Source organism: Neopsephotus bourkii, unplaced genomic scaffold (genome assembly GCF_033783945.1).
Source record: "Neopsephotus bourkii isolate Nb327-2 ecotype Australia unplaced genomic scaffold, CSIRO-AGI_Nbou_v1 NB_1557, whole genome shotgun sequence".
Lineage (NCBI taxonomy): Eukaryota > Metazoa > Chordata > Aves > Psittaciformes > Psittacidae > Neopsephotus > Neopsephotus bourkii.
Genome location: NW_026902033.1, coordinates 103,199 through 129,121, shown reverse-complemented (window position 1 = coordinate 129,121; position 25,923 = coordinate 103,199). Strand labels below are relative to the sequence as shown.

The 25,923-nt window shown below is 43.8% G+C and overlaps 1 protein-coding gene across 2 annotated transcripts; it reads left to right on the top strand.

Moving 5' to 3' along the window:
* The first annotated feature begins 291 nt into the window (after window positions 1–291).
* KNL1 (kinetochore scaffold 1) lies at window positions 292–25,923 on the top strand. 2 transcript variants are annotated; one of them, XM_061370976.1, is made up of 26 exons: window positions 292–310; window positions 2,999–3,050; window positions 3,468–3,507; window positions 3,750–3,809; window positions 5,350–5,411; window positions 5,873–5,928; window positions 6,544–6,580; window positions 7,757–7,794; window positions 8,127–8,179; window positions 8,669–13,792; window positions 14,493–14,637; window positions 15,716–15,783; window positions 15,907–16,005; window positions 17,498–17,613; window positions 18,431–18,521; window positions 19,456–19,572; window positions 20,182–20,269; window positions 20,511–20,585; window positions 20,983–21,022; window positions 21,139–21,240; window positions 21,956–22,056; window positions 22,350–22,418; window positions 22,543–22,652; window positions 23,207–23,325; window positions 24,584–24,706; window positions 24,815–25,923. In XM_061370976.1, the coding sequence occupies exons 2-26, from the start codon at window positions 3,016–3,018 to the stop codon at window positions 24,969–24,971; spliced, it is 7,125 nt and encodes a 2,374-aa protein (XP_061226960.1). In that variant the 5' UTR covers window positions 292–310; window positions 2,999–3,015; the 3' UTR covers window positions 24,972–25,923. The 2 variants fall into 2 exon arrangements, with proteins under 2 accessions (XP_061226960.1, XP_061226958.1); XM_061370974.1 differs by lacking the exons at window positions 292–310; window positions 2,999–3,050; window positions 3,468–3,507; ... (2 more) ...; window positions 5,873–5,928; window positions 6,544–6,580 and having other exon boundaries at window positions 7,269–7,794; window positions 15,635–15,783.

Here is a 25,923-nt window from a genome sequence, read left to right as displayed (position 1 = left end):
CGAAGCCTTCGCCCAGGGATTGAGCATTCCCACGCGACCCGGCCGCTGTCGCACCGGCCCCATCGCTGCGATTGCGGGGCGCGCTGCTGAGGGGAAGTGCTGAAATGACTGGCAGCGTGCTGGCTGCTGGGGGCCGCCATGTTGTACGGAGCGGTTGGCGGCGCCATACTGTACGGCAGGCGCCGCTGTGTGTCGTCACGACGGCGATTTGGCGCGAGGCGCAGGCGCGGCGGTTGGGTTTGAACGGCGGAGCGGCGGCCCGGGTGGCGGGAGCGGTTCGGGGCCGCGAGGGCCGCGGCAGCAGCGCCAGGTAAGAGCGGGCGAGGCCGGGCCCGGGCAGCGCCTGAAGCCGCGGTCGGTGTCTGACGGCGAGCGGCGACGGGAGCGCGCGCGGACTAAAAGGCGGGAGGAGCGGGCGGGTCCCGGTGCGTCTGAGGAGAGGGTCGGGCCGGGGCCTGAGGAGGGCTCATTGAGGGAGCGGGAGGCGTGAGGAGAATCGCCGCGTAGAGAAGGGTGAATGCAGGGGCGATCAGCGCAGAGGGATTCCCGTGTGGGAAAACAGCGCTGGAAGTGACAATGAGATTTAAATGAGCGGTTTAGGGGTCGTTCGGGAATGGTACGTGAGGGAAGCGGCTCGAGAGCGAAAAGAGATCGTAAAAAGGGAATAAAGAGATTCTTACTTACTCTTAAAAAGGGGGAAAGACCGAGGAGGGCTTGGATGGTGAAGGAACTGAAAAAATCATGGAGTGATTCTTTGTGTTCACATTGTGGAGTTAGATGTCAAATAGAAGAATCAAAAGAAGTGCTTTTTCATCAACAGAGTAACAAAGCGTCTCGGCTCGCTGCCATATGCCCGTATGCTGTAGGTCAAAGATATGTAAAGTTGTAAAGATACTGGAGTGAGTGCAGAGGAGGCCACTGAGCCACTGTGAGGGCTGGAGCAGCTCTGCTCTGGAGCCAGGCTGAGAGAGCTGGGCTGGGGCAGCCTGGAGAAGAGAAGGCTCCTGAAGGGGAGACCTGAGAGCAGCTCCCAGGCACAGGGGTTGCTGTCCTGTGAGCAGGGATGACTGCATGACCCCTGGGGTCCTGCAAACCTGGAGCTCGTGACTGTGAAATGCAAAAGCTGAGCAGGTCTGCGCAGAGCTCTCTCTTCCCACTTGTCAAACTTCATTGTCAGTTTTACAGATCACTTAATCCCAGACTGGTTTGGGTTGGAAGGGACCTTAAAGCTCCTCCAGCTCCAACCCCAGCCCCTTCCACTGGAGCAGCTTGCTCCAAGCCCCTGTGTCCAACCTGGCCTTGAGCACTGCCAGGGATGGGGCAGCCACAGCTTCTCTGGGCACCCTGTGCCAGCGCCTCAGCACCCTCACAGGGAAGAGCTTCTGCCTAAGAGCTCAGCTCAGTCTCCCCTCGGGCAGGTTCAAGCCATTCCCCTTGGCCTGTCCCTACAGGCCCTTGTCCCAAGCCCCTCTCCAGGTTCCCTGCAGCCCCTTTAGGCACTGGAGCTGCTCTCAGGTCTCCCCTTCAGGAGCCTTCTCTTCTCCAGGCTGAACCAGTCCAGCTCTCTCAGCCTGGCTTCAGAGGAGAAGGTGACCAGCGTTTCTCTTACAGTGTTGCTTGCTGACGTTTAGCAAGGAGAGAATAAAGTGACATGATAAACTCTGTCAGATTGCTTAGAGCTCTGCTGTAAGTGTGCTTGGTGGAGTTCTTGATGGAGGGATGTATGTAGATAAAGATCGTCACTAACATCTATGATATTCTACGATTCTATTCTATCTAGGAAATGACACACATAGTTTCATCTATTGGTCTTGTAGTGTTGATTCTGTGGTATATAGAATCATAGAACGGTTAGGGTTGGAAAGGACCTTAAGATCATCCAGTTCCAACCCCCCTGCCATGGGCAGGGACACCTCACACTAAACCATGGCACCCAAGGCTCTGTCCAACCTGGCCTTGAACACTGCCAGGGATGGAGCATTCACAGCCTCTCTGCGCAACCCATTCCAGTGCCTCACCACCCTAACAGGAAAGAATTTCTTCCTTAGATCCAATCTAAACTTCCCCTGTTTCAGTTTGAACCCATTACCCCTTGTCCTGTCACTACAGTCCCTAATGAAGAGTCCCTCCCCAGCATCCCTATAGCCTCCTTTCAGATACTGGAAGCTGCCCTGAGGTCTCCACGCAGCTTCTCTTCTCCAGGCTGAACAGCCCCAACTTTCTCAGCCTGTCTCCATACAGGAGGTGCTTCAGCCCCTGACCATCCTTGTGCCCTCTTCTGGATTTGTTCCAACAGTTCCATGTTCTTTTTATGTTGAGGACACCAGAACTGCACAGAATGCTCCAGGTGAGGTCTCATCAGAGTAGAGGGGCACCTCCTTTGACCTGCTGGTCACACTCCTCTTGATGCAGCCCAGGATATGGTTGGTTTCTGGGCTGCGAGTGCACACTGCTGGCTTATGTTCATCTTCTCAAATATAGTTTTGGTGGTGTTTGTCAGGTCCATGAGAGACCGAATTGCAAGGAATATTAACCTGGTATTCAAAGCCCTGAGTTAGCTGTATTTTACAAGAAACAAAGCAATATAAAGTCTGTATCCTGTCAGTGTGGGTTAATTTAACTTGATCCCCTTACAAACCATACAATAAGCTGTGTGGTTTTCTGTGCTAGTGGGAGTTATTGGTATTCACATAGAATATTTCTTGTGTGAGGGAAGGATTGACTCAAAAATTGTGTTGTGTAAGATTTGATTTCCAACAGTTACTGCAATCTTCACTTTAAAGAGAAGGACACCTCACAATAAAACTTGAACTGTGAGCACAGCTCTTTTACGGCATGGTATATAAAAATAAAACATGGACTTGAGGCTTATTCTACTCCAGTGCATTTCTGTGACTGGAGAAAGATGGAGAGAAGAATGACAGCATCAAAGGCTCGTATCTACTTGTGGGTTTATGCAGTTTTCTCACTGAGGTTTGTTAATGTTTTTGGATTGCAGTACCACATTCTTCAGAAATGGAGAAGGCTTACACAGACCCTAACTTGGAAATGTAAGTTGAAACCTTGGAAGTATTTTATTGTGGTGTAAATATCGTTGAGAAGCAAAAGTTTTCTTAATCCCTGTGTGCATTTCAGTATCTCTCAAATGAAATGTGGGTGGTTTCCACAGTGAAGAAGAGGAACAGGGGGTTTATTTGATCATGTGTAGGAAAGCACAGAGGGAGCTTCATAGCAGCAGATTGTCTGGGCAATGTCTGACCCTGGCGTTCATCTGCTGAGTTTTCCAAATCTTGTTTTTGGGAACTACTGCTGGGATGAATGATCTGTTCTAAACAAGCTTCTTTATTTAACAAGCCCACTTGTAAAAAGAATGGAGTGATCAATTTCTTAACCTTAAATACTGTCCAAGAGATACATCGTGGTTCAGGATTATGCTCTAACATCCTTTTCCCTTTCTTCCCTTGCAGTGACAACACAGAGAGCATCCGAGGCAAGCGGCTGTCCTCTGTGAGTAACCTAAGGCATTTGTCAAAAGAAAACCACATGAGTGACCGAAGGAAAGAAAGGGAAGCTGCAAAGAGGAGCTGGTTTTTTCCTCACAGCTGAAGTAAAGCATCCCAAAAGCAAAGAGAGAGCCTGCTAGATTGATAAGGCCGACTAGGGCACTGGTGGCTCTCAGAAACTCTCCAGCCAAGTCATCAGTCCTTGTAGTTGGAGCTGATCTTCTCAACTGTTGTATTTTCTTTTAGATTTTAAAGGTTCCACGAAATCCTCTGGATGATCTGGGAAATGGGAATGAATTAACACAGGTAGGTCTGTTATGTCCTTTCTCACTGATGCTCTTCACACCTTCACTTTGCTTCTCAACTTGTTACTGATTGAACCGTGTCACTAGAATAATGCAGGTGTACAAACCCTTGTAATAACTGCTTGGGAGGATAATGTTTGGAATTCTAAATATTACAAGGAAACCATGGAGTTTTTCTTATACTTCTGTTTTACACCTGAATATTTGTTCAATCAAGAAAAGAGGAATAAAAAGAGATCATCAGGTGTAGCTTGCTCTTGCTGTAGCCTTACTTGGATCCACCAGTTACAAACTGGTATAGTCAGTAAGAGGGATTTTAGATCTGAAAAATAATCAGCCTGCCAACTTATTTCAAGTAAAAGCTAAAAAGTGAACATTTTCTTCCAGAAATACAAAGGGAATACATTTCATGCTTATAGATGTTTCTTAGGAATTGTAATTATAGGCCTGTTTGGTTTGGATTTCTTTCTAAATGCCATTTCTACCAGGGCATGTTCTATGGACTGAGGTTCCAATTGCATCACACATTTATATGCTTTATCTGCTGCTGGTTACAGAACCTGAAAAGTCATTTTTTAGCATATAAGGCTTTCAGTGAAAAAGCCTCCCATAATTTCTCTAGATTGTGCAATGTGAGCCTGAAGTATTTGTGCACAACACATCGATTTCATACCTTGGTTGAGAATACAGAGCAACTCACAGTCTTCATCTCAGCCTTAATGCCTGTTAACAGTGATGGGCAGTTCTGCTAAGGAGCAACAGGAGACTGTCATTGACATCACTCAGAACTGCTTGTGGAGCTAGCATCCTTTTAAAGGAAATAAAGTGTTTTACAAGCTTTATTCACATGGATATAACAATGTCAGTACTTTGTCTTCTTAAACAAGTGTTCCACTGTGCTGAGACTGAGCTATGTAGTTAGGGAAGCTTATTGCAGACAACTGCACAGCAGTGGTATGACAGATTAGCTTTCCAGCACATGTAATATTGCATCTTTACATCCCTTGCAACAATGCGTTACTATGGCTACGTAGTCAGTGACACCATTTAAACATTTCTGTAGGAAAATGGTGACATTCTTTCAGAAATCCTTCCATTTCTCCCATAAAGGCAACCATTATTGGTCTGGGGGTTTTTTCTTCAGTTCTTGTAATGGAAAGCTAAAGGAAAAACCCCCACAATTCTCTTGCTAAACAACTGCATCTGTTTTCCCGTGGATGGCAGATGATATGCCAGATAAAAATCCTATGACTGGTGTTCTGCTTCTTGCATGTGGAACCAGGCAGTTCTCAGAAAGAGCTCTTTAGATGTTAATTCTTATGCAGTGGGTGCCAGGAGGAGCTGGAGAACTATAAAGCAGTTTAAGAAGCTGCTTAAAGTAGTTAAAGGATACTAGTATGATCTGTTGTATGTGTGGGACTTAGATTGTTGGGTTTTGGGGGTGGGTTTATTTTGTTGTGTTTATTTTGTTGCTATGCTTATTGTGGCTTAGAGTCAGACCAGTCTTATGGGCATCGAACTGTTGTGTTCTTTATTGTCAGGAGATCAACACAGAGAGACGCAGGAGGAACTCCCGCCGTGTCAGCTTTGCCAACACCATAAAGTAAGTCTGAGCTGAAGGATGCAGATCTGCAGTCTTTATTGAAGCATAAACTGCAGGCTGTATCCTGGCATCCCCTAGACTGCCTGCACTGAGAATTCCCAAATGTATGAAAGCAGCAGACGGGTGACTTTTGTTACACTAGTTGATTTTGAGACTTAAGAGAGGAGGCCTTCTGATTTTCTCTTCCTAGCTGGAAAGAAACAGTTCAGTGAATTTAATATAATCAGGAATTTTTATATCCCATTAAGTTTTTTAGTTATTTCCATCTTACTGATGGTAATGGCATCTTCTCACTAGAAAATACAGTTAAGTTCAATACAATTCTGGTTTTTGATACCGCGTTTCAGAACATACTACGTGGAAAAGCTTTAAGTTAGGGCTGGTTTGTTTTGGATTGGTTTAACTTGCTTTGAAACAGATGGGTTTGTACTTTCAAAAACTGGTGCTGTTTTTGTTCTTAGCTGCAGAGTCTTCCAGCCAGATCTTAAGAATAACACGGCAGAGAGACAAAATACAGGTAAATCTCCTTCTCCTCCTGACAGGATTCACAGGCTATTAGCAACAGGATTTTAGCTTGAATTTAAGAAGTCAGGCCTGTCAGTCCCGAGAAAACAGCAGTATGCTCAGATGCTTGTCCTGGATGGGCTGAAAACCTGGTAGTTACTGGTTCTGTGGACCTTGTGGCTCAGAAAAAGACTTATTTTTTTCAGACAAAATTCATTTCCATCAACACAAGACTGAGCAGAATGTTCTATTCATTCTATCAAAAGATTGCCCAGCAAGAGTCTGAAAAGCTAATGTATTTTTCAAGTACTTGGCTTCTCTGGGGTTTTGCCACGATAAGAAGGCACTTAAGAGTGAGAACTTCAGAACACTCTGTTCTGTGCAGTTTACTCTTGTCTCTGGATGTCTTATACAATCATGTAAGTTAGAAAAGACCTTGAAGATCATCAAGTGCCAGGTTGGACGGGGCTTGGCGCAAGCTGCTCTAGTGGAGGGTGTCCCTTCCTGCGGCAGGGTGTTGGAACTGGATGAGCTTTAAGGTCCCTTCCAACCCAAACCATTCCATGATCTCTGCCCAGGCATGATCATGCTTCTCATTGTAATGTTGTCATTCGCTTGTTTTTTTTAGAGTGTGCAGAAGATACAGAGAATGATGCCTTGAATGAGTAAGTTAAAAAGAATTCCCATGACTAATGAGCTCTGTCCTGCAAATACATTTCTTCACATGATATGCAAAATATTACCTCTCAAGGAAATGTGGTGTGTGTTTGTAGATGGAAAACTGCTGAGTGCTGTTGGTAAAAGAAGGGATGCAGGGCAGAAAAAGGATTCAGCTGTGTTGTCACTTACAGAAAGATGTTAATTTCTGAAAAATCAAACAGTTATTCCTTGAAACTGTTTCCTTTGAAAGCTGATTGCTTGGGAATGTTTCCCAGGAGAAACCTGTTTCCGTACCTGCCCGACAGAGTCTTTGCTATTTCTTACCAGGACTTTTTCCCTCAGGGGCAGATGAAGTGTTAGTCTAGCCTCAAAGTTCTTATCTAAATAAAACTTGATGGGATTTTAAAAATCAAGAGGTAAGTGAAGGAACAGATTTATCAGAGAATTTTATCATCTTGTGATAAATCTGATTTAAACAGGTTGAGACACTGTCTATGGGTGAAGAATTCCATGGGGGATTTCTTATGCTTGAAATACATAGCAAGGAAACAGCTATAGTTAACTCATGTTTTTAATAGTATCAACCCAAGATAGTAACACATATATGTGTGTGTGTACATGCATATATCTATATAAACATAAATCTATATAATATGTATAAACAAAAATAAACCCCAGTACTCTAGCTAAGGTTTCTTGGTCTTGAAAGAGCAATCGATACAGCAGTGGAGAGCAGACTGCATTGTAAGTTAGACAGAAAACCACACAAGCTGGACACTGTATCTGGCTTTTTGTTTTACAGCAAAATGATTCCAGGCTTTAGGAACACAGCTTCAATTTCCCAAAGAGAAAAGGAATAACTAAAAGTGGAAGGTCTGAGTTAAAAATAAAGAATTCATCTCTGCTCTTTTTTCACTTGTCACTGAGGAATTGAAATGCCACCTGCATGTTGACCAATGGCTGAGATAAGAGAAACTCTGGGGAAAATAAGATTTCAGCTCACAAGTGGTGTTGGTGTCTGCTGCCAGCCCTGTCTGAGCTGTGCAGCAGAATTCTCTGCTTGTCAGTATGTTGCTGAAGGTTTCTGGTGGTAAATCCTGGGGTCACAGAATGAGTGGGGGTTGGAAGGGGCCTTAAAGAAAATCCTCTAACAAACTGTTTACCTCCCCTGCCTTTTGTAGAAATGAAGAACCTGAGGCTGTTCCCTGTGAGATCACTGGTGAGTTTGGAGATAGATTTAATAACAAAATTAATGTCTTTAGTTAAAAGTCTTGACTCTGAATAATTTCATCATCTCTGACTGAGGTGATGGTTGCATGAGCAGGCTTTGTCCCATGAAGGTGTTGCCAACATTGTACTGTAGGAGTCTGGGTGGCTCTTCACACACTGCAAGGAGTACTGCAAATATAACTTTTCAGGATACATTTGGGCTTAACTGTACTTACGTAGTGGTACTTGTAAAATGAGTGCCCAGCTCTTCAGCTCAGTGGATAAAATAATAACAAAATAGTAAGAAAACAACAAATGAAGTATTCCCTTTTCTTTGAACAGGGATGAACACACTGCTTCATGCCCCTATCCAGGCACTGGTGCAGCAGACTGAGGTACGTGAAGAGTTTTATTTGGCTTTGGTGCTGAAAATATCACTGTCCAAAATATATTCCAATAATTTGTGTAGTAAAGATGAAAAATGTAACTCAAGTGCATGAGAAGCTGGGCAAGGTTTTCACCTGCAGTTAGAGGGGGGAAAGGTGGAAACCACAAGATCCATAAGACTGATCCCTGTGACTGTAATTGCTCCATGCTTACTAAGACATGTCTAGATATGAAGTCATTGCCCAAGAGTAGAACTAAGACATATTCTTTCCAAAAAAGCCATTTAAATATGGTATGCTCTAAGAATTAAGTTGTCTTTCCTTGAATGTGTTCTCGCTTATCAAGGAGGACCCAAACCAATTGTTCTTTTCCCAAAAAGATATAAAGCTTAAGCTCTAACCTTAGTACTGCATCAATTGACTGTTGTTTTAAAGAGAATAAACCATTGTATCACTGGGTTTAAGTGTCTTGTTTGTTTTTGGTTGGGTTTTTTCCAGTGGTATGATGCAGACAATGCCGCTCAAAGACAAAACAGGCACAACACCACCTTCATCTTTTCAGAGGAGAATGAAATGGATATGACAGCCAGTCACACCGCTGTCATCACACGTAACCTGAAGAACAACCAGGCTGACAACACTGAGAAAATAGATATCAAATCCTTTCTGGCAGGGTTAAACTCTAACAGTGGGAACGCAGAAGGGAGCAAAGAATTGCAGTGCTTCTCTGATCCTACAAGCCATTTGTGTCCATCTTCAGAACAGAAAGAAGATGATGCTACTGTAAAAAAAATAGACTTCAATGAATTTTTGATGAGCCTGAAGTCAAACGAGAAGACACTCACCCCTGTGGAGGGCCCTGAGAAAGAGAATGTTTTCTTTATCCCTTCTCAAGTCCCAGAAGCTGTGGCACCATCATCAGTGGAATTTGCATATTCCCATGAGCCACTGGACACCTGCAACGTGACCAAAGTCTTTAGAGAGGAACATGATGGGATGGAAGTGACCAAATGCCAAGGATCTTTTGTCAAAGCCATGTTTTCTTCTCAAGCTCCACCACAGCAATTACAGTGTGAGGATGTCACCAGGGCCTTTGCAGATGATGGGATGGATATGACAACCAGTCACACTGCAAAGGTGTCTTTTCCCTCCTCCAGTGTTGGGAATCAAAGTCCAAACTTCCAAAAGGATTTCCCATCCACAGGGTTGGACAATTCCACGTTAGAGAGACCATCTCATCAGAACTTAATTGTTCAGCAGGACGCTCAGCTTTGCACAGACAGAAAACCACTTCAAGACAGGCGAGATCCCACTGTGCTGCGAGCTGCTAAACAAGAGGCCAGAGCAGTGGGCACCATCCCAGGAACTGTTTCTTCTGAGACTGTCTTCCGAGGTGATAAAACCGTTGATGTGTCTAAATGTGAGGACATCGAAATAACTAGGAATTACACAGATGTCATCTGTAGTGACAGTACCAAAGAAATGAACAGTTCACATCTTAAAGCTTTTGAAAAGCCAGTTAATGCAAACACTGTGCTGGCAGAACACAGCCATGTGGCACGTGATGGTAAGGACATTGCAAAGAGCCTGACAGCTTCAGATCATGGAGCTCCTGTGTTGTATAAAGCCAGCGCACTTGAAGTGCCCTCAGGCTCGGATGAACTAATAAAGAAAGTGTCCCAGGATCATGGGAATGCTGCAGCAAATGCTGGCTTTGATTCCTGTACAAATCCAGCATCCTGTGGGGTTCCCAAGAGCAGACTCCAGCACAGGCTAGGGAACTCGCAGCTTGTTTCCCTGCCAGGTGAGAAGACAGTGATATTCTCAGGAGAAGACATGGACCTGACCAAGGCTTGTGTTGTCAAGGATGGAGAGAATGCTGAAAGCGAACGTCCCACTGGAGTGTTCACCTCTGTCCCCTGCAAACCTCATTTTCTTGGTAACAAATCTACATGTCCCAGTTCAGATGAGCAGGAAGAAATGGAAATAACCAAGTGCCATGCTGTTGTCATTGATGATCACGGCAAGAAGATAACTGCAGAAGCAGAACAAATGCATTGTAAAATAATTCCAAGAAAGAACCAGAACACAAATGTCAGTGAAGGTGCAAATTATTCAGATACGGACAAGGAAAATCGTGAGGTGATCAGTACCAATGGGAATGTTAAAAGAAGCCAGGCTGGGAAATTGAATACTATGGATCTTGAGATGGCTGAGAAGCAGCTTGGAAAACCAAACTTTCAAGCAAGTGGTGCAGGTTCCTGTGCAAAGACTGCATGTCCATTGCAGCAGCAAAAGAGAGAAGTCCCTGAGAACAGTATCGCCAAATCCTGTGCATTTGTGTCTTTGCAAAGTCAAAAAGTTATGGCACAACCTTTGGGAAAAAGCCTTCTAAATGCTTCAGTTTCCAGCACAAATGACAGAACAGGCACATTTTCAGGTGAACAAAACAGCAACATGGCCAAAACTCATCCTCCTGCCTTTGCTGCTGCTCCTGTGAATGCAGTACAAGAACATGGGAATAATCATAACAACAGTAAAGTGTTATCCCAGCCGCAGCAGAACCAGACCTCCCAGTGCTCCACCAGTCCTGGTGTAGAGGTCATGAGTCAGACAGCACCAGCAGAACGTGTGGCTTTGAAAATGAACACCAATAATCAAACTGTTACTCCTTTGGCTCCAAATGGTTCATTTATTCCCAGTAATGAGCCTGCTCCCTCTGGAATGAAAGGGAATGAACAGCGTGGAACAGCATTAGGACTAAATGCGAGTGGCCAAAGCTCAGGCAAGCAGGAGAAAGATTCTAGGAGAGGTTTTGCAGTGGGTAAAACAGTTTCTTCTGAGGAGGCTTTTAAAAGTCCCCATGGAGCTGGTGGCCTGTGCTTGAGGGGTGCTGAGGAGCCAGTTGAGGCCCCTGCCTCTGAGCCACACATGGGACATGCCCAAGTGCCTTCGTTCTTTGGGAAGCCAGTTGTGTTTCCCTCTGGTGAAAACATGGACTTGACAGGAAACATCACTGCTGCTTTATCAGCAGGAAAAGCAGTACCTGGATTCAGTGTCCAGGATGAAAACAAAATAATGTCCTTAAGTAAAGGGGTCACAATGACAGTGAATCCTCAGGAGCAGCCTGTGTGTGATGTGCACTCCTTGGCAGCTGGCAAGAAAACATTAACCATGGGTGGTTTAAAACATCTGCCTCTTCCAGATGAGACCATATTCTCAGAAGATGCTGACATGGACATCACCAGGAGCCACACAGTGTCAGCAGACAACAAAGTAACTGTGCAGCTTAGAAGTTCCAATGATGACCTATCCTTAATTGCTGGAGATCAAACTTGTGTTTTTACCTACAATAATGATATGGAAATAAGTAGACTGGCTACTGCTACAATTGCTAAACCTATGGAAAAGGCTGGGTCTCTAGGAATACTTAAAACAGCTAAAAGGGCTGGAAGGAAAAGCTTGACGGGAACAGCAGGGGAAAAGACTGTTTTGTTTTCACTGAATGATGACAATAATGACATGGAGATCACAGAGAGCCATACAGCTGCCATAGGCCATGAAATGGTCTTGCAGAATGAGGCAGGGCCTCAATCCCTCTCTTCAGCTCATCCCATTAAAACTGCTGTGTTCACATGCAGTCAGGCTGACACGGACACTATCAGGTCTTGCTCTGCTGATAAAATTGCTGTAAAAGTTGCATGTGATGATAAACCAAAGTGGGATAAGGTGGCTGGAGACCAAGTGCTTTCAAATGGTGAAGCTACTGTGTTTGCTCTGGATGATATGGACGTCACCAGAACCCATCATGTACCTGTGGAAGAGGATCCCTTGCCAGGTAGGCAGCTCTGTGGGGCTGCTCCTGTGACTCCCACAGTGATGTTCACAAGTAACCAGGCTGAGATGGAAAAAACTGAGTCTCACCCTGTTGATCAAAGTGTTGCAAGAGGCTTTTGTGAGGACAGACTGAAAATGGCCCAACAGCTTGGACAGGAGGTAGGTTCCAGAACTGTCATTTTCACTTCGGCTGAGGACATGGAGTTTACTAAAGCTCAGACAGCGGTGATGCATGGTGAGATGGTGCTGTACAGGGAGCCCATCCCAGCCAGGTCTGCAGCTCCTGCTGATAAAACCATTGTGTACACCCACAACCAGGATGATATGGAAATAACTGCATCCCACACTGTTGCTGTTAATAACAATATCAGTGGATTGGACCAGGAGGCATCAGAGAAGAGCACTCAGCAAGCAGACTTGCATTGTGGCTTGTCTTCTTGCAGAGATGAAACAGATTCCTCACATCCAGGAGACCTGAATGGTGAGTGTCATCCAAAATCTGAGGATGAGCCCACCATTTCCTCTTCTGCCTCATCAGCCTCAGTGTTCCCGAGCAAGAAAGGAGCTATCCCAGTCCCCAGTGACACACCAGCAAATCCTGTGTGTTCTGTCTCACCTCCAGAAGAGACCATGGGTGTGGGGGCACCACAGGATGTGAACCTTCCCACGGATAATTCTGTCCCTGTGAGCAGGGAGCAGGATCTCATTCCACCAGAAACCCTGAACTTAAAGCGAAAATCTTCCAAACTTCCAAGTGAGGGTCCCACGGATTGTGGGGAGGGAAGTGGTGATCTGGCATCCCATGTTTCACTTCCCAGTCCAGCAGCGAAACGTTCTCCAGATGCATGTAGTTCACAGGGAAACCAAGCACTAGAAGAGGACTCATGTAGAGGTGAAGATTTAGCTACAGACTTGGGCTTGGCTGGAGCAAATCTTGTTACTGTCTCTAACAAGGAGTCAAAGGAAAACCAGGGGCTGTCAGCTGAAGGGGAGACACCACCAAAAGACTTTCACATCAACTCTGACCAAACAAAGCAACTTGTGGTCAGTGACGGTCCAAGAAACCGAGCAGGCCCCACTCGTGCCTCTGACTTCTCAGGTATCTTAAATATTTGTTCAAAACTGAGGAATATTAGAAGGAAATCTGCAGTTTTCCCTCTTTCTGAAACTGCTCTTTCTGTCCAGTTGCCCAGTTCCTCAGCTCAGCCAGAGGATACTCTGAGGGTAGGGAAAAATACTGTAAATGAACCAAGTAACACCAAAGAGCAGGAGGACACATGCCTTGAATCTGGAGCTGCTCCCACAGGTGCACATTTAGGTGTGGCCTTAAAGGGTCCATACCAAGGAATAAATGTCCCTCTGGGTATCTTCCAGCCTAAGTTACCCAACAGAAGGAACCCTTCTGTTTCTAGTGACCAAGACACAAATACAAAGTCCTCAGACAAAAGAGAAGCACCAGTTGCAGAAGTAACCACTGGTGAAACCCCACATAACAAGAAGCCTGTGTGGCAGAACTTCAGCCCCTCTCAGTTTATAGCAGAAGAATTTCTTCCTGTCTGCCTGGAAGAAATGGATTCAAATGAATCTGAAAGCTCTATGCTCGTGGAAAATAAGTGCAATGAGATAAGCAAAACCCCAGTCTCCCATGATGAAAAGAATCAAACTGAGGAGACAAAACCTTGCAACACAAAAAGAGCTTTGGAACAAGATGAGGAGCACCCTCAAAGTCCAAAGAAGACCAAGAGGGATGAAAACTTGCATGGTGAGGCCTCTCAACACCTGCAGGTGAGTTGAATCACTCATTGTAAGGGTACAGTGGGCACTAAGAGGGCTTTTGTTACACCCAAAAGTTGAAACATCTGTTGGTAAGTTTCCTTTTTCTCTTAACCTCCCATTTGCTGTCATTTTGCAATGTCATCCCTGTATTATTTATAAGGGAGATATCAATTTTAAACCATTCTCCATAGCATCCTTTTGATCCTTTCCTGGCTAAATACTCCACATCCTCTGACCTAAACTATTTACTAGTTGTCACTTTGCTATAGTGATAGTGATATATAGAGTGACTTAGATACAGTGGTGGAGTAATTGAAGCAACTATTTAGCATCCAAAGATGGATATTGAGTTTAAATCAGCTTTTTTAGACAGCACAAATAGGGATTCAATCCAGAAAATATGTGCAAACATGGAATATTGATCTGAAACATTCATCTGACCTTATAAATAAGTTTTTCATCATCAGTAGAAACTTTCTAGTTCTGAAAGCTGGAGGAGCCTTCTTGGACTCCAAAATGAAGGAAGGATTTGGCAGCTTTACTTCCTAAATGTTATTGTAGGAAATAACTTGTCTGCCATGATGATTAGATATCAGATGTACCCATGCTAAAAATGAAACAATTATGAATGTCAGGAAATATCTACAATAAACTCCTGCTCAGCTTCTATTTTATATAACTTTGTTTCTTTTAAACTTGCTGGCATTAGGTGACTCTTGGTGCTGTGTCTCAAAGCCAAGCAGAAGTTGCTGAAGGTGAAGATCCTCCAAACCTCTCAGCTAAAAGCCCTGATTGTACCCATGCCAGCACCAGCAGCTCTCTGGATTCTGTTAAGGCTGACACAGAACTAACAAGTAAGATTCCCTTTGTGGTACCAGTCCCAAACCTTGTGTTGTTCATGCTTCAGGAAGGAAGAGCCCCACCAGTAGTACATGTTTTAATCCCAGGTTGGATGGGGCTTGGAGCAAGCTGCTCTAGTGGAAGGTGTCCCTGCCGTGGCAGGGGGTTGGAACTGGATGAGCTTTAAGGTCCCTTCTAACCCAGACCAGTCTGGGATTCTATAATTCAATTTGGGAATGCCCATGGCACAGCTGCCAGCCAGGTACCATGCCTTTTTGTTCTGGCTGAGAATCCAAGCTGTTCAAGGAGAACCAAGATGGGAAGAAAAAGGAGCAGAATTTAGGTCCAGCTTTGATTTCAAAGGCCAGTTGGGCTGATGAGACTGTTCTGTTTCCTTAGCAAAGCCCCAGCTCAAACTGCTGGCCCAAAGATGATTTTAAGCTGGTTCCATGCAGAATGAGTCTGCACCCCTTGGTGCTATACTCTTGGAAAGACTCCTCAGAGTGCATTGCAGGGGCAGGCTCTAAGCATATTCACCTCCAGGTTTAATTACCTGATACCCAACAGTGAGGCAGAAATCTGTTGGTCATTTGATAAGGGATATTTCACCTCTGCTTTCAAAACCAATCTGATTTTGGACTCATGCAGCCTTATCCAGCAGAAGTTGGGCTCTTTCCTTTGAATGAGAAATGAGCCCTGTGAATTAGAGTGCAATGGTTTCAACCTTGAGAGCTGCTGGCAGCTCAGATGCTCTTTGGTCTCTGGCTGCACAGGATTCCCTCTGTGAACAGTTGCAGTCTCCTTCTCAGCCTTAGTAGTCTTTAGTATGTCACATTTGGCTTTCCTCTCACAGAAGGTGAGCTGTTATTTCACTGCCACTGTGACACAGATTTTATGTTACCAGACCTCCTTATGTGTCCCAAGTAGTTGTTTCCTCAGGTACTTCATTCAGCACTGGAAACACACACATAAAGGTCAAAACTGTACATTAATATTGCTTTTTTTCCCTAGAGTTAATGAGCCTAGGTTCATATTTCTATAGGAACATTATTAACCCAAGCAATGTGCCCCCTCTCTTTGTTTCTTGGTTAGTCCAACGGAGCAGTAAGATGGAGTCTCAGCTTTTCAATGACAGCATCTGTGAGGATAACTTACGGGAGGTATGTAAATAGCTGAACGATGCCAACTTCTTGTCCTAACAGGAAAAAACGTGTGTGTATGTGCAAATAAGTGTTCTTGCTTGGAAAACGTGCTCATCTATAGGTTTTCCCTAATCTTTACAGAAATTTCGGAGTGGTGTTATCACAGTTGGGGAGTTCTTTACACTGATTCAAGTCCACGTTCCAATTCAGAAGCCTCGGCGGAGCCATATTCCAGCCAGTGTGAGTATCCATTGATATCCATCACATCACTGACCTTAAAGGCACCTTATTTCATATAAGCTTTCTTAAGATGAGTGTTTCAGAGGTGTGCATTTGTGCACATTTTGCAGCCAAATCAATTTCCAGTGGGATGCTGGGGTTGGTCTCTGGTGTCTGGCAAATGTAATGCGAAATGGGAAATGTGGTGTGAATGAGCTCCTTAGTTTTCTTTCTATAAAGAAAAAAGTTTCCCATTTCTCAACCAGAGGGAGTTTGTTAGAAAGACTGCAGTGTTTAGCTTTCATATACATAGGGATTTAGTTCAAATCCTTCCATTTCCTGCTGCCTCCTACAGTTTCTACCAGCACAGTGAAGGATGCACTGGGGCATGGAAACGCACTGAGGCATTTTGACACTGGTTTGGGAGTTTCTTCTATGCCAGAACTTTATTCTGGAGTGCTGAGAACTTTTCAACAGTCTGTTCAAAGTTCTGTTGAGATTTGGTCTTCCTTCTGCCGAATGGGTGGTGTGACACCCCTTTTGATAGGAATTGTTAATACGTCTTTATGATAAGAAGTGTGAGAGTGAGGTAATTACTATATATGAAGAGGTGTGGTCAAGATCATATTCTTCACATGGACAGTGGAATATCTGTGAAAATTCATACTTGTGGAATTCATTCTAGGACTCAGACTAGTAGAACACTGGCTCCTGTATAACCAAGTCTTACTGCTGTAAGATGTCACATTGTCAGGGCAAACACGTCAGTAGAATATTCAGATTAGAAATGAAGATGTCTTTTGGGAACTAAGGACTGCAGCTGTGGGCCTTGTTTTGTTAGTCTGCAGAAAGCCAGAGCACACAGCTGATTATGGGGGGGGGGGGGGCTCACACACAGCAGTGGGGTGTTCTGCCTTGCTTCACGCAAGAGACTTCATCAGGGACTGTAGCGAGAGGGCGATGGGTGATGGGTTCAAACTGAAGCACAAACTGTAACAGGGGAAGCTCAGGTTAGATTAAGGCAGAAGCTCTTCCCTGTGAGGGTGCTGAGGCGCTGGCACAGGGTGCCCTGAGAAGCTGTGGCTGCCCCATCCCTGGCAGTGCTCAAGGCCAGGTTGGACACGGGCTTGGAGCAAGCTGCTCCAGTGGAAGGGGTCCCTGCCCTGGCAGGGGTTGGAGCTGGAGGAGCTTTAACTTCCCTTCCAGCACAAACCACTCTGAGGTTCTATGCCAACTGAATAAAATGCCTGTGTGTCAGCTTAGGAAATGCTGTGAAGTAAAAAGTATCTGTTTTAGAGTTCTTTAAAACTGTCACAATGAAAGAAAAAATGATTTAAAAGAATCACAACAAAATTAATATCATTTGTATTGACTAAATTGCCTTTTTTCCCCCTCTTGCACAAAAGTAAGGATTCCAGACCTTTTGCTGCTTTCTGTGCATGAATTGGAAGTTACTGTTTCTGACAAATACACATCTCTTTTTCGTTTATTCACACTTCTCTGTTCCCCTCAGGTTGCAGTCAGTGCAGCTCCTACCCCACAAGACCTCATGTACAGCCAGTATGTGCATCGCCCCAAACTGCGTATTTATGAAGAAGATTGCCAGTCCCTTTCTCAGCTGATAAAGGAGTAAGTGGGGTTTTAGTCATAAAGTATATTAGCCATTTTATTTTATCAGCTCTGCTTGCATGCAGAGTGGCCTGAAGAAAGCTAATGCATTATATACAGGAGAAAGAAAGAATGCTACGTGACCTTGCTTTGTGCTGGTAGGCAGTTTATTGCAGGTTTAGGGGGCACAGGGCTAATCCTGGGGAGGAGCTGTGGTTGTGGAGATGCTGAAGGTTGTGGTTTTCCTCAAGTAATTGATCTTTCAATAATAGAGTGTTTCAGTTACATGTCAGAAGAGTTAAACTTGTAAAATTGTATCCAAAATGATCAAACATAGAAAGCAGAATAATAACGGGTCACAATCTGTTGTTAGTTCCAATATTCCAGTGTTTATTAGATTGAAATAGTGTTATCACGATTTATTTCCTTATCTGAAGGACGCTTCTGGTTCATTCTGCCTTTTGCAATTTCTATACAAAATCAAGTTTTATGATAGAATTTAAAATTAGTACTAAGATTTTTGATTGTTCAGAACCTCTTTGGCACCACTTCCTTGTTCTTTGGCTCCCCACCTCCTGTTCAGACTTGCCCTCAACCAAAAGACTATAGGAAATGGACTTTGAGTTATGTGCCAGAGTTTATCAAGCATGACCCCCATTTAATCAAGGCTTTTGAGGGTCTCTCCAAGCTGTGAAACCCAACTAAATTATATTATTTACATGTCCATGTTTTAATTAGAACAGGGGAATTCATTGTACAAATACCAATGTGCTGCTTTATGTGCTCAGTGCAGTTGCATCAAGACTTTATTTCAGCTGTGGTTTTCCCCATATTTCAGGTTAAAACCATGTGCAAATGTCCAGGATCAGCTCCTGGTGAATGTGAATAAGACTTTGTGGGAAGTAATGAGAACCTGCTCTGATGAACAGGTAATGCTGCATGAAGAGATAATGTTGTTTCTTCCATGCTGAAGAAATAAGGTCAATTTTTATGGACTCAAATAAACTAAGAACCAGAATGGTCACAGAATAACAGTAGGCAGGTAGGTGATACATGGCAAAGTATTTTCTGAATGGAAAACTGCTATGAGGACTTCCAGTAGGTCAGAAGAGTGCAAGGTTATGTGCCCTTTGAAATATATTAAAGGGAATACGCTAGTATAAAACAATGAAACTTGGTAATGCAAATAGATAATTCAGGTTAGGTAAGGGCAGAACAGAGAAGATAGAGTTTAGATGGGCTTAAGTGCCATTTGGGAAGGAAAGAATGAAGTGCTGTCATTGTAGAGACTCTGTTACTCCACTAGTGGAGCAGAATAATCTATTAATTACTTATTTAGTTCAGAAAGACACCTGATGTTGTAGGATATATAAGGAACAGGAAAAATGTGTCATTACAGAAAAGAAAAATCACATTCAGGTTTTGGAGTGCAACAATGGTGTCTCATGCCAAAACAAAAGGTGAGGCCAGAGGGTGTGTAGAGGAGAATGGTAATGACTGTGGGCACAAGCACCCAAAGAAACCTCTCAAACAGCCGGGTGAGAGACACCCAGTGTATGTAGTGAAGGTGCTCTGGCTCTGGGTGCAAGCATCTCTTTAGTTGTTTGGCTCCCTCTTTGAGTAAAGATCTTGCTGGATCTTTGCAAAAAGAATCAATTACTTTCGGAGACAATTGTACTTGAACTAACAGGGAGTGTCCAGGCTTCAGTCTGATTTAATTTGCAAGTGTCAAGTCATACTGCTTCTGGAGAAACAGGAAAATTGGGAGGAGCAGAGAAAGGAAAGAGTGTAAAGGGTTGATGGAGTAATCTTTTGTGGCACATTCCCATTCACTTTCTCTTCTGTATTTCCCATTTATTGCAGCTGAAGAACTTTGGAGCAGAAATGAACAAAATGAAATCCTACTTCACCAAGGAGAGCAAAATCTTGGGTCACAACCAGAAGGTGACTTTGTACAGCAAATTGCTTCAGAGTGCACAGGTAATATGTGTTCAGCTTTAAAGAAAGGAACCTCTACCATATTTTATCTGTCTTTGGCAAGTGTAGGAGCCAGATTATTGTATGTAACTGCACTGTTGTGAAAGTTTCCTTATTAAACACGCTTCCTTTTTATTTATGTGCAAATATGAAGCACAAAGGGAGAGTGACTTTCTTGCACTTAGACTGTAGGAACCTTCTGCCCAAGGGTTTTGGCAATTAAAGTAACAGTGAAAAATGTGAGTGTTCGAGGAAATGGCACCAAAAGTTAGCTCTGTATACTGTAGTCATGCCAGTATTAGTAACTAACAAAGCAAAGCAGAAGTAATGCACTGTGGTATTGGAAATTTGCATGTGTTAAAAGCTCTAGGAATGTATTTACTTCCATGTCTTATCCCTCATAACCAAAGTCATGAGAAAGATGCAGTGTTGAGTATCTACTGCTACCATTGCTACTGCCTTAGTTTTTGTTGGGCTGCCTCTTCCTTCTAACAGCAGGATATGTTAGCTTCTTTAATTAGTTTCATAGCAAGCAAAGATCCACATGGTGGTCCCATAAGACAATTCAGCTTTTTAAATGTGATTGATTTGAGCACAATTATCCCATCTTAGGAACAACGTGGGAAGCTCCAGTCCAGAATAGAGCAGGTGGATGGATTGCTGAAGGAGGCAGAGAGCTGTCTTGTTGCTCTGGGAGCAGGTATGTGTTTGCAGTCCCTGCCCCATGTGCTGGGGTCTGGTTTTCTTCAGAGCTGCTCTTTCAGTGGTCACCTCTGTTCACACAAGCTGCAGTCAGTCCTTGGCACTGGTGCATAAGGATGCTCTGAGTATTTTCACTTCTTTTCTTCCAGCTGAATTTTCTTCCAATGCCTTAACTAGAAATCAACAAATAAAATGGAATCTAAATATTGATCTGGCAGTTCTGATACTTCTTCCCACAGATTCTAACTGGGATGAAGGGGAAGCAGGCTGTGATGGCAGAGATGAAAGGGCAGAAGGGAAAAACCTGCAGGAAGGTAATGGTACCAGCAGATGGCACTTTCTGGTTTGGTTTATAACTCTGGAGGGGGTGAAACTCAATCCCCACATGATATATTAACTCTGATATGGATGCAAACGCTACTGCTTCCTTTTCTGCACTGGATATAGCTCATTACATAGATGCTGAAGTATGAAAACGACTGTTTTTCCCTGGAAAAACAGAGTTTAGAACTTGCTATAGTGTAATTTGAATAGTGTGTGCTGACCATCACATTCAGCGCTTCAGTTGTTGAATAACTACTAGCCTTTGTTGACCACACATCTGTATCCAGGAGTAACAGCCATCAAGTTGAGATCTTTCATGTTAAGGACAGTGACTGCACAGCAAGTGTTTGTGGCTCTTCTCTCAGAGTTTTTTCCCCTTTCTCTTAGAACTGGAAAACCTCAAGGCCCAAGAAGAACAACTTCAAAGGTAAAATGTCAAAGAGGAGCTAGAGACCTCAAAAAACATGTCCACATTCAGGGTTTAGAGGGTTAGTGGTTTTCAACTGATGTGCTACTTCTCACGTGGTTGGTTTGTCTGTGCAGAGAACTGTCAGAACTGGAGACTGAGAATAAGCAAATGGTGGCTGAGATGAACCAGTTAAAGAAGAAAGAAAAAAGCTGTCAGGAAATCCTGGAAAGATATGAGTAAGGAAAAGACCTTTGGGGTTTACTTTTATCAGATAGCTCTGGGGTCTCATATTTGTGTATAAATGGGTTTGGGTTTGGTTTTCCTTGTTACTTGATTTGGGAATCTCTGGATGCACACGTACTTGCAGCAGTAAAGCCTTGGTGAACTCCAGGGTGTGCTGCACTGGCTTTCTAGTCACGACTCTGCAGTCATACTCTACGTTTAGTCTTTCTATATCTGACTCTCCTCATCTTTCATAAAGAGCATTTATGTAAAATGGACAATGTTGTGTTCCTCACAGAATCCTACATTGTGTTGGAAAATGAAGATTTTGTTGGTATATCAACAATATACCTATAGAGAGAGAGAGATGCCAGACGGGAGACTGAGCTGAGCTCTTAGGCAGAAGCTCTTCCCTGTGAGGGTGCTGAGGCGCTGGCACTGGGTGCCCAGAGAAGCTGTGGCTGCCCCATCCCTGGCAGTGCTCAAGGCCAGGTTGGACACAGGGGCTTGGAGCAAGCTGCTCCAGTGGAAGGGGTCCCTGCCCATGGCAGGAGCTGGAACTGGATGAGCTTTAAGGTCCTTTCCAACACAAACCACTCTGGGATTCTATGATATTAGGTGATCAAAGCTGCAAGTGGGCTTAATACTCTGATCTTTGTCCTTCAGATAATTGTGCTGGCTGGTTGGTTGACACTCAGGGTGATGGTGTTTTCTTCCTCTTCTTTTTAGCTTCACCGAGTGGCAGGTAACGGAGTGGTGTGAACAACGTGCAGTCTTTAGTTTTCTTTATGATTCTATTGAACTCACAGTGGTGTTTGGAACCCCCACAGGTAAGTCCCAACATTGCCAGGCTTCAGGCTTATAAATCTGAACGGTTCAATAGTTTTAAACAACAGAAAGCTCAAGTTTCTGTATTTGAGAAGATCTGCTGAAAGGAAAGAAAACCTGCTACAGCAGGACTCTGTGAGCTAGGGGGAGTGGCTTTGAATATGTTTATCCGTGGTTTCTATGTGAATTCAGAAAGCACAAAATGAATGGCTGTTTCTGAAGAGGAAGGGCTGTAACTCCACCAGAACTAAGTATGGAAATGACTGCTATTTGGGTTTTATCCTTTCCTTCTCAGATGGTGATGTTTTTGGTGAAGATCCCTCCAGAAAGATAGTTAGCCTGAACTTTGAATCCTTCTTGGATGGTAAGATTCTGTTGAGTAGCTTCAATGTAGCTGCCTTGATAATCTCTGAATCTGTGGTGTATCTGCTCATGCATTACTGCATGGCTTTTAAAGGTCTCTGCCAATGTGTTTTGCTTTTTCACAGAGGAAAAAGCACCACCTCCCTCGTGTTTAGTCCGAAGGCTTATCTTCCAGTTCATTGAAAGTCGGGGCTGCTGGCAGGAGAAGTGTCCCACACTGTACTACTTGCCCCAGGTAATGCTCCTGCAAAGAAATTTTCCAGTAAGACTGGAAAAACCTTAACTCCTTCCTGCCATGGAGAATAGGGCTGATACTGAGAACCAAAACCTCTTCTTGAATGCTTAATCCATGCAAATCAAAATCTGGTTCATGAGATACGAGGGGAAGTACCTGTGAAGGCAAGAGCCGTAAAAGCTGTGGTTGCTTCCTTGTTTGCTGCAGTGATGCCTGCTTGTCTTGGTGACTTCTTAAAATCCTTTTCTCCTGCTGGTAGAAAAGAAAGAATTGAGCTGAATGCCATTCTGCTCCCTAAGAATGAATGGTTGGAAGTGCCAAGCCAAATCCTGCATGTCTGTATATCCCTGTTGGCAAAGACTGAAGGGAGAAACTTAACTTAAGGCGAAGAATGTGTATTTGTTGTTATGCTTGAGCCATTTCACCTTCCCATCCAAACTGAGAGAGCAGTTAAACTACTACTAGGGTATGCTTTTTGGGATAAACCATGTTTAAGCGTTACACAGACCACCAGCCTGAGTGCAATGTGATTGCTTTTCTGATTGCCCACTTAGGCTCTCCATGACATCTCTTTGGTGGTGAATCGTTGCAAGATCTTGGGAGAGGAGATGGAATATCTGGAGAGATGGGGTGGAAAGTTCAATCTTCTGAAGACAGAGATCAGTGACACAAAGTGAGTAACTTCAGATGCACCTCACCTTCAGAGAGTGCTTCTAGATAATCAGAAACAAAACACTGAACTACTTTCAATGGGTTTTCTTGAAGCTGAGGTTTTATGCAACTGGTTTTAAAACCAATCTAATATATTTTAATACAATTACACTATAATATCCAAACACATGGAAATTAAGATGTTCTTGGATTCAGCCACTTTGTTACCATTGTGTATCCTCTCCTTCCTTGCCATTTCCCTGTTTGACTTGGCTCTGTCATGTAATCTCTAGGCCAGAGTGTAGCAATGCAAAGGAACCAGAGGCACAAGTGTATTAGTGCTTTGCTTCTTTTAATCTGTTTGCTTCATCCGAGCAGAATCAATCACTGGAGGATGGCTGCCCCTAAACTCAAGTTTATTTTCTTTAGTCTTCATTTTCTTGTACTGTTTCCTAATTCTGTGGCATGTCCTGGTGGAACAAGATAAATACTGCTTCACCTTATCTATCTACTACTGGTGTATTTCCCTAAGTAAGAAGTGACTTGTTTGCCGTGCTCTGCATACCTCGATGCTGCCCCCCTTGGTTATTCTAGTTTGGTGGTATCCTTTGCAAAAGCAGTGCTCTAAATGCCACAAACCCCATTAAAGCTCTTAGTTAAGACAAAAAACAGGTACCAGGGCAGCCTGTGCCCAGAGAGTTGCAAACTGTGGGAGATGTACCTGGGAAGGACGTTTGTTCTGCTTGTAGTTTATCCCAGAGCATCTGCTTCCTGAGCATTGTGTCCTTGGCCATGGTCTTACTCATATTCATAATAAACTTCAACTCTGGCCTTCCTGCATGTTGTCACAGACAGGAGGACTGTGCTAGGCAGAAATCTGGGCTGATTTAAATGGGTTGGATTCATGAAACCATCTTACAATTATGGAATTGGAGGCAAAACAGTCCTACTGCAAACTGCAGGAAACTTTTTAGCTACCTGGGAATGTTTTATGTTAACTAGAAAGCATATTTGTTATTATTACTCTATATTCTCCCATCATTTTTGAAAGGTTCTGTGGATGATGTATTAGCCTTTTCTGTGAGCTTAGCTGTGTGCTAAGGAGTGCTGATACTATTAGAGTGGAAAGGTTCTTTTAACCTTATTTATGAAGTTACTGTTGGTCTGTTCTAGATCTCTTTAGAAGTTACTGAGCTTGTTGCATTAGTTACAACATCTGTTTTCACTTCTGGAACCTAATTCTTGGGTATTTAATCCTGATCTTTGTGTTTCTTTTGCAGGGTGAAGCTTTTGTTCTCTGCTTCAAAAGTTTTTGCCAAGTTTGGGTTGACCCTGTCTCTATCTGCCACCTACCCCTCTGCTCCACTGCCTTTTACTGTCCAAACCCACGTTGGAAATATTGGGTGAGTTGCACAGAAGGAACCAACCCACATGACTTCACTGTCAAAGCTGGGGAAGGGGATTAAATGCTCCATGTCCTCTCAAACATGTGGTATTCTTATCTTTCTCAGGGAGGAAGAGATTTCTGCTGTTGTCTCCAAGGTACCAGTTGGTTATCACTATCTGCGGAGAATAGTCAGCTCCATTCACCAGAGCTTGCTCCAGGACCCCAGGCGATTCCCTGGATCCACTGGCAGGACTGAGGAAGTCAGACTGGATGTTCTTTGATTTCAGTGTTGGGAGTTCAAGTTGTCTCCCTAGAACAAGAGTGCTGTTAGCTGTACCTGCTCAGCTCTTAACTACTCTTGTTGACATCCAGGGTGCTTGGTGTAGGGTACACGTTTTATCGAAGCAGAGGACTCTAAAGAGGAGAAAGGAATTTCTCATGTCTTGGGTAAACCCAACCTGCTTTTTACCTTCTTTCAGTTACCAGTGGTCTTGGCTTCCTTATATAGTCCACCCTAGTATGGATGTTTGCCTGACATAGGATGTTAATTTTGTTATGGGTTGATTTACAAAGCACTTGTTTAAACCAATTATGAGTATTTTCTAAATTACTATGGCTGGAATTTCCATTATCATTCTTCACTCTGGTGTGGCCGTTCAACAGAGCCCATCATGTTTGACTTCTATTCATTCCCTGGATTTCCTCCCAAAAGACAGCAACTGCAGTCCTGCTTCTGATTAACAAATACATGACCAGGTAGCCAAAGGCAGAAATACTCTTGGCATGAAGACTAAAGACCCTTAGGCTTTACCATGGACTTGGTGGTGCACCAGACTGGAAGCCACTGGGGTCCATCCGCATCTTGGATGCTTGTTCTGATGCTCTTTGTCCAGCACAGTCTCTATGGGTTCCAGTATGTTGTCTGAGTTTGGAATGTGTTCGTTTTAGTGTGGAGATGGAGCTGTTTAAGTTCAGGTGGATCTAACACCATGTGCAGCCTCCAGTTCTGCTGTATATATTTTGTATATTGTGTAGGAATGGATCTGACCCTAAGGGAGTGTATTGTGTAGAAGTGCCTCCAGTTCTCAGCTGCCCCTTCTGGAGGCAGGAGCAAATCTTGGTGTCTGTAAAATACGTTCTTGTGTGTTTGTGTTTATCTATTTTTGCCTTCTTTTACAGATTTTCCTTCCATTTGGAAGGTTGAAGTTCATTAAATGTTTGAATTATTGCTCA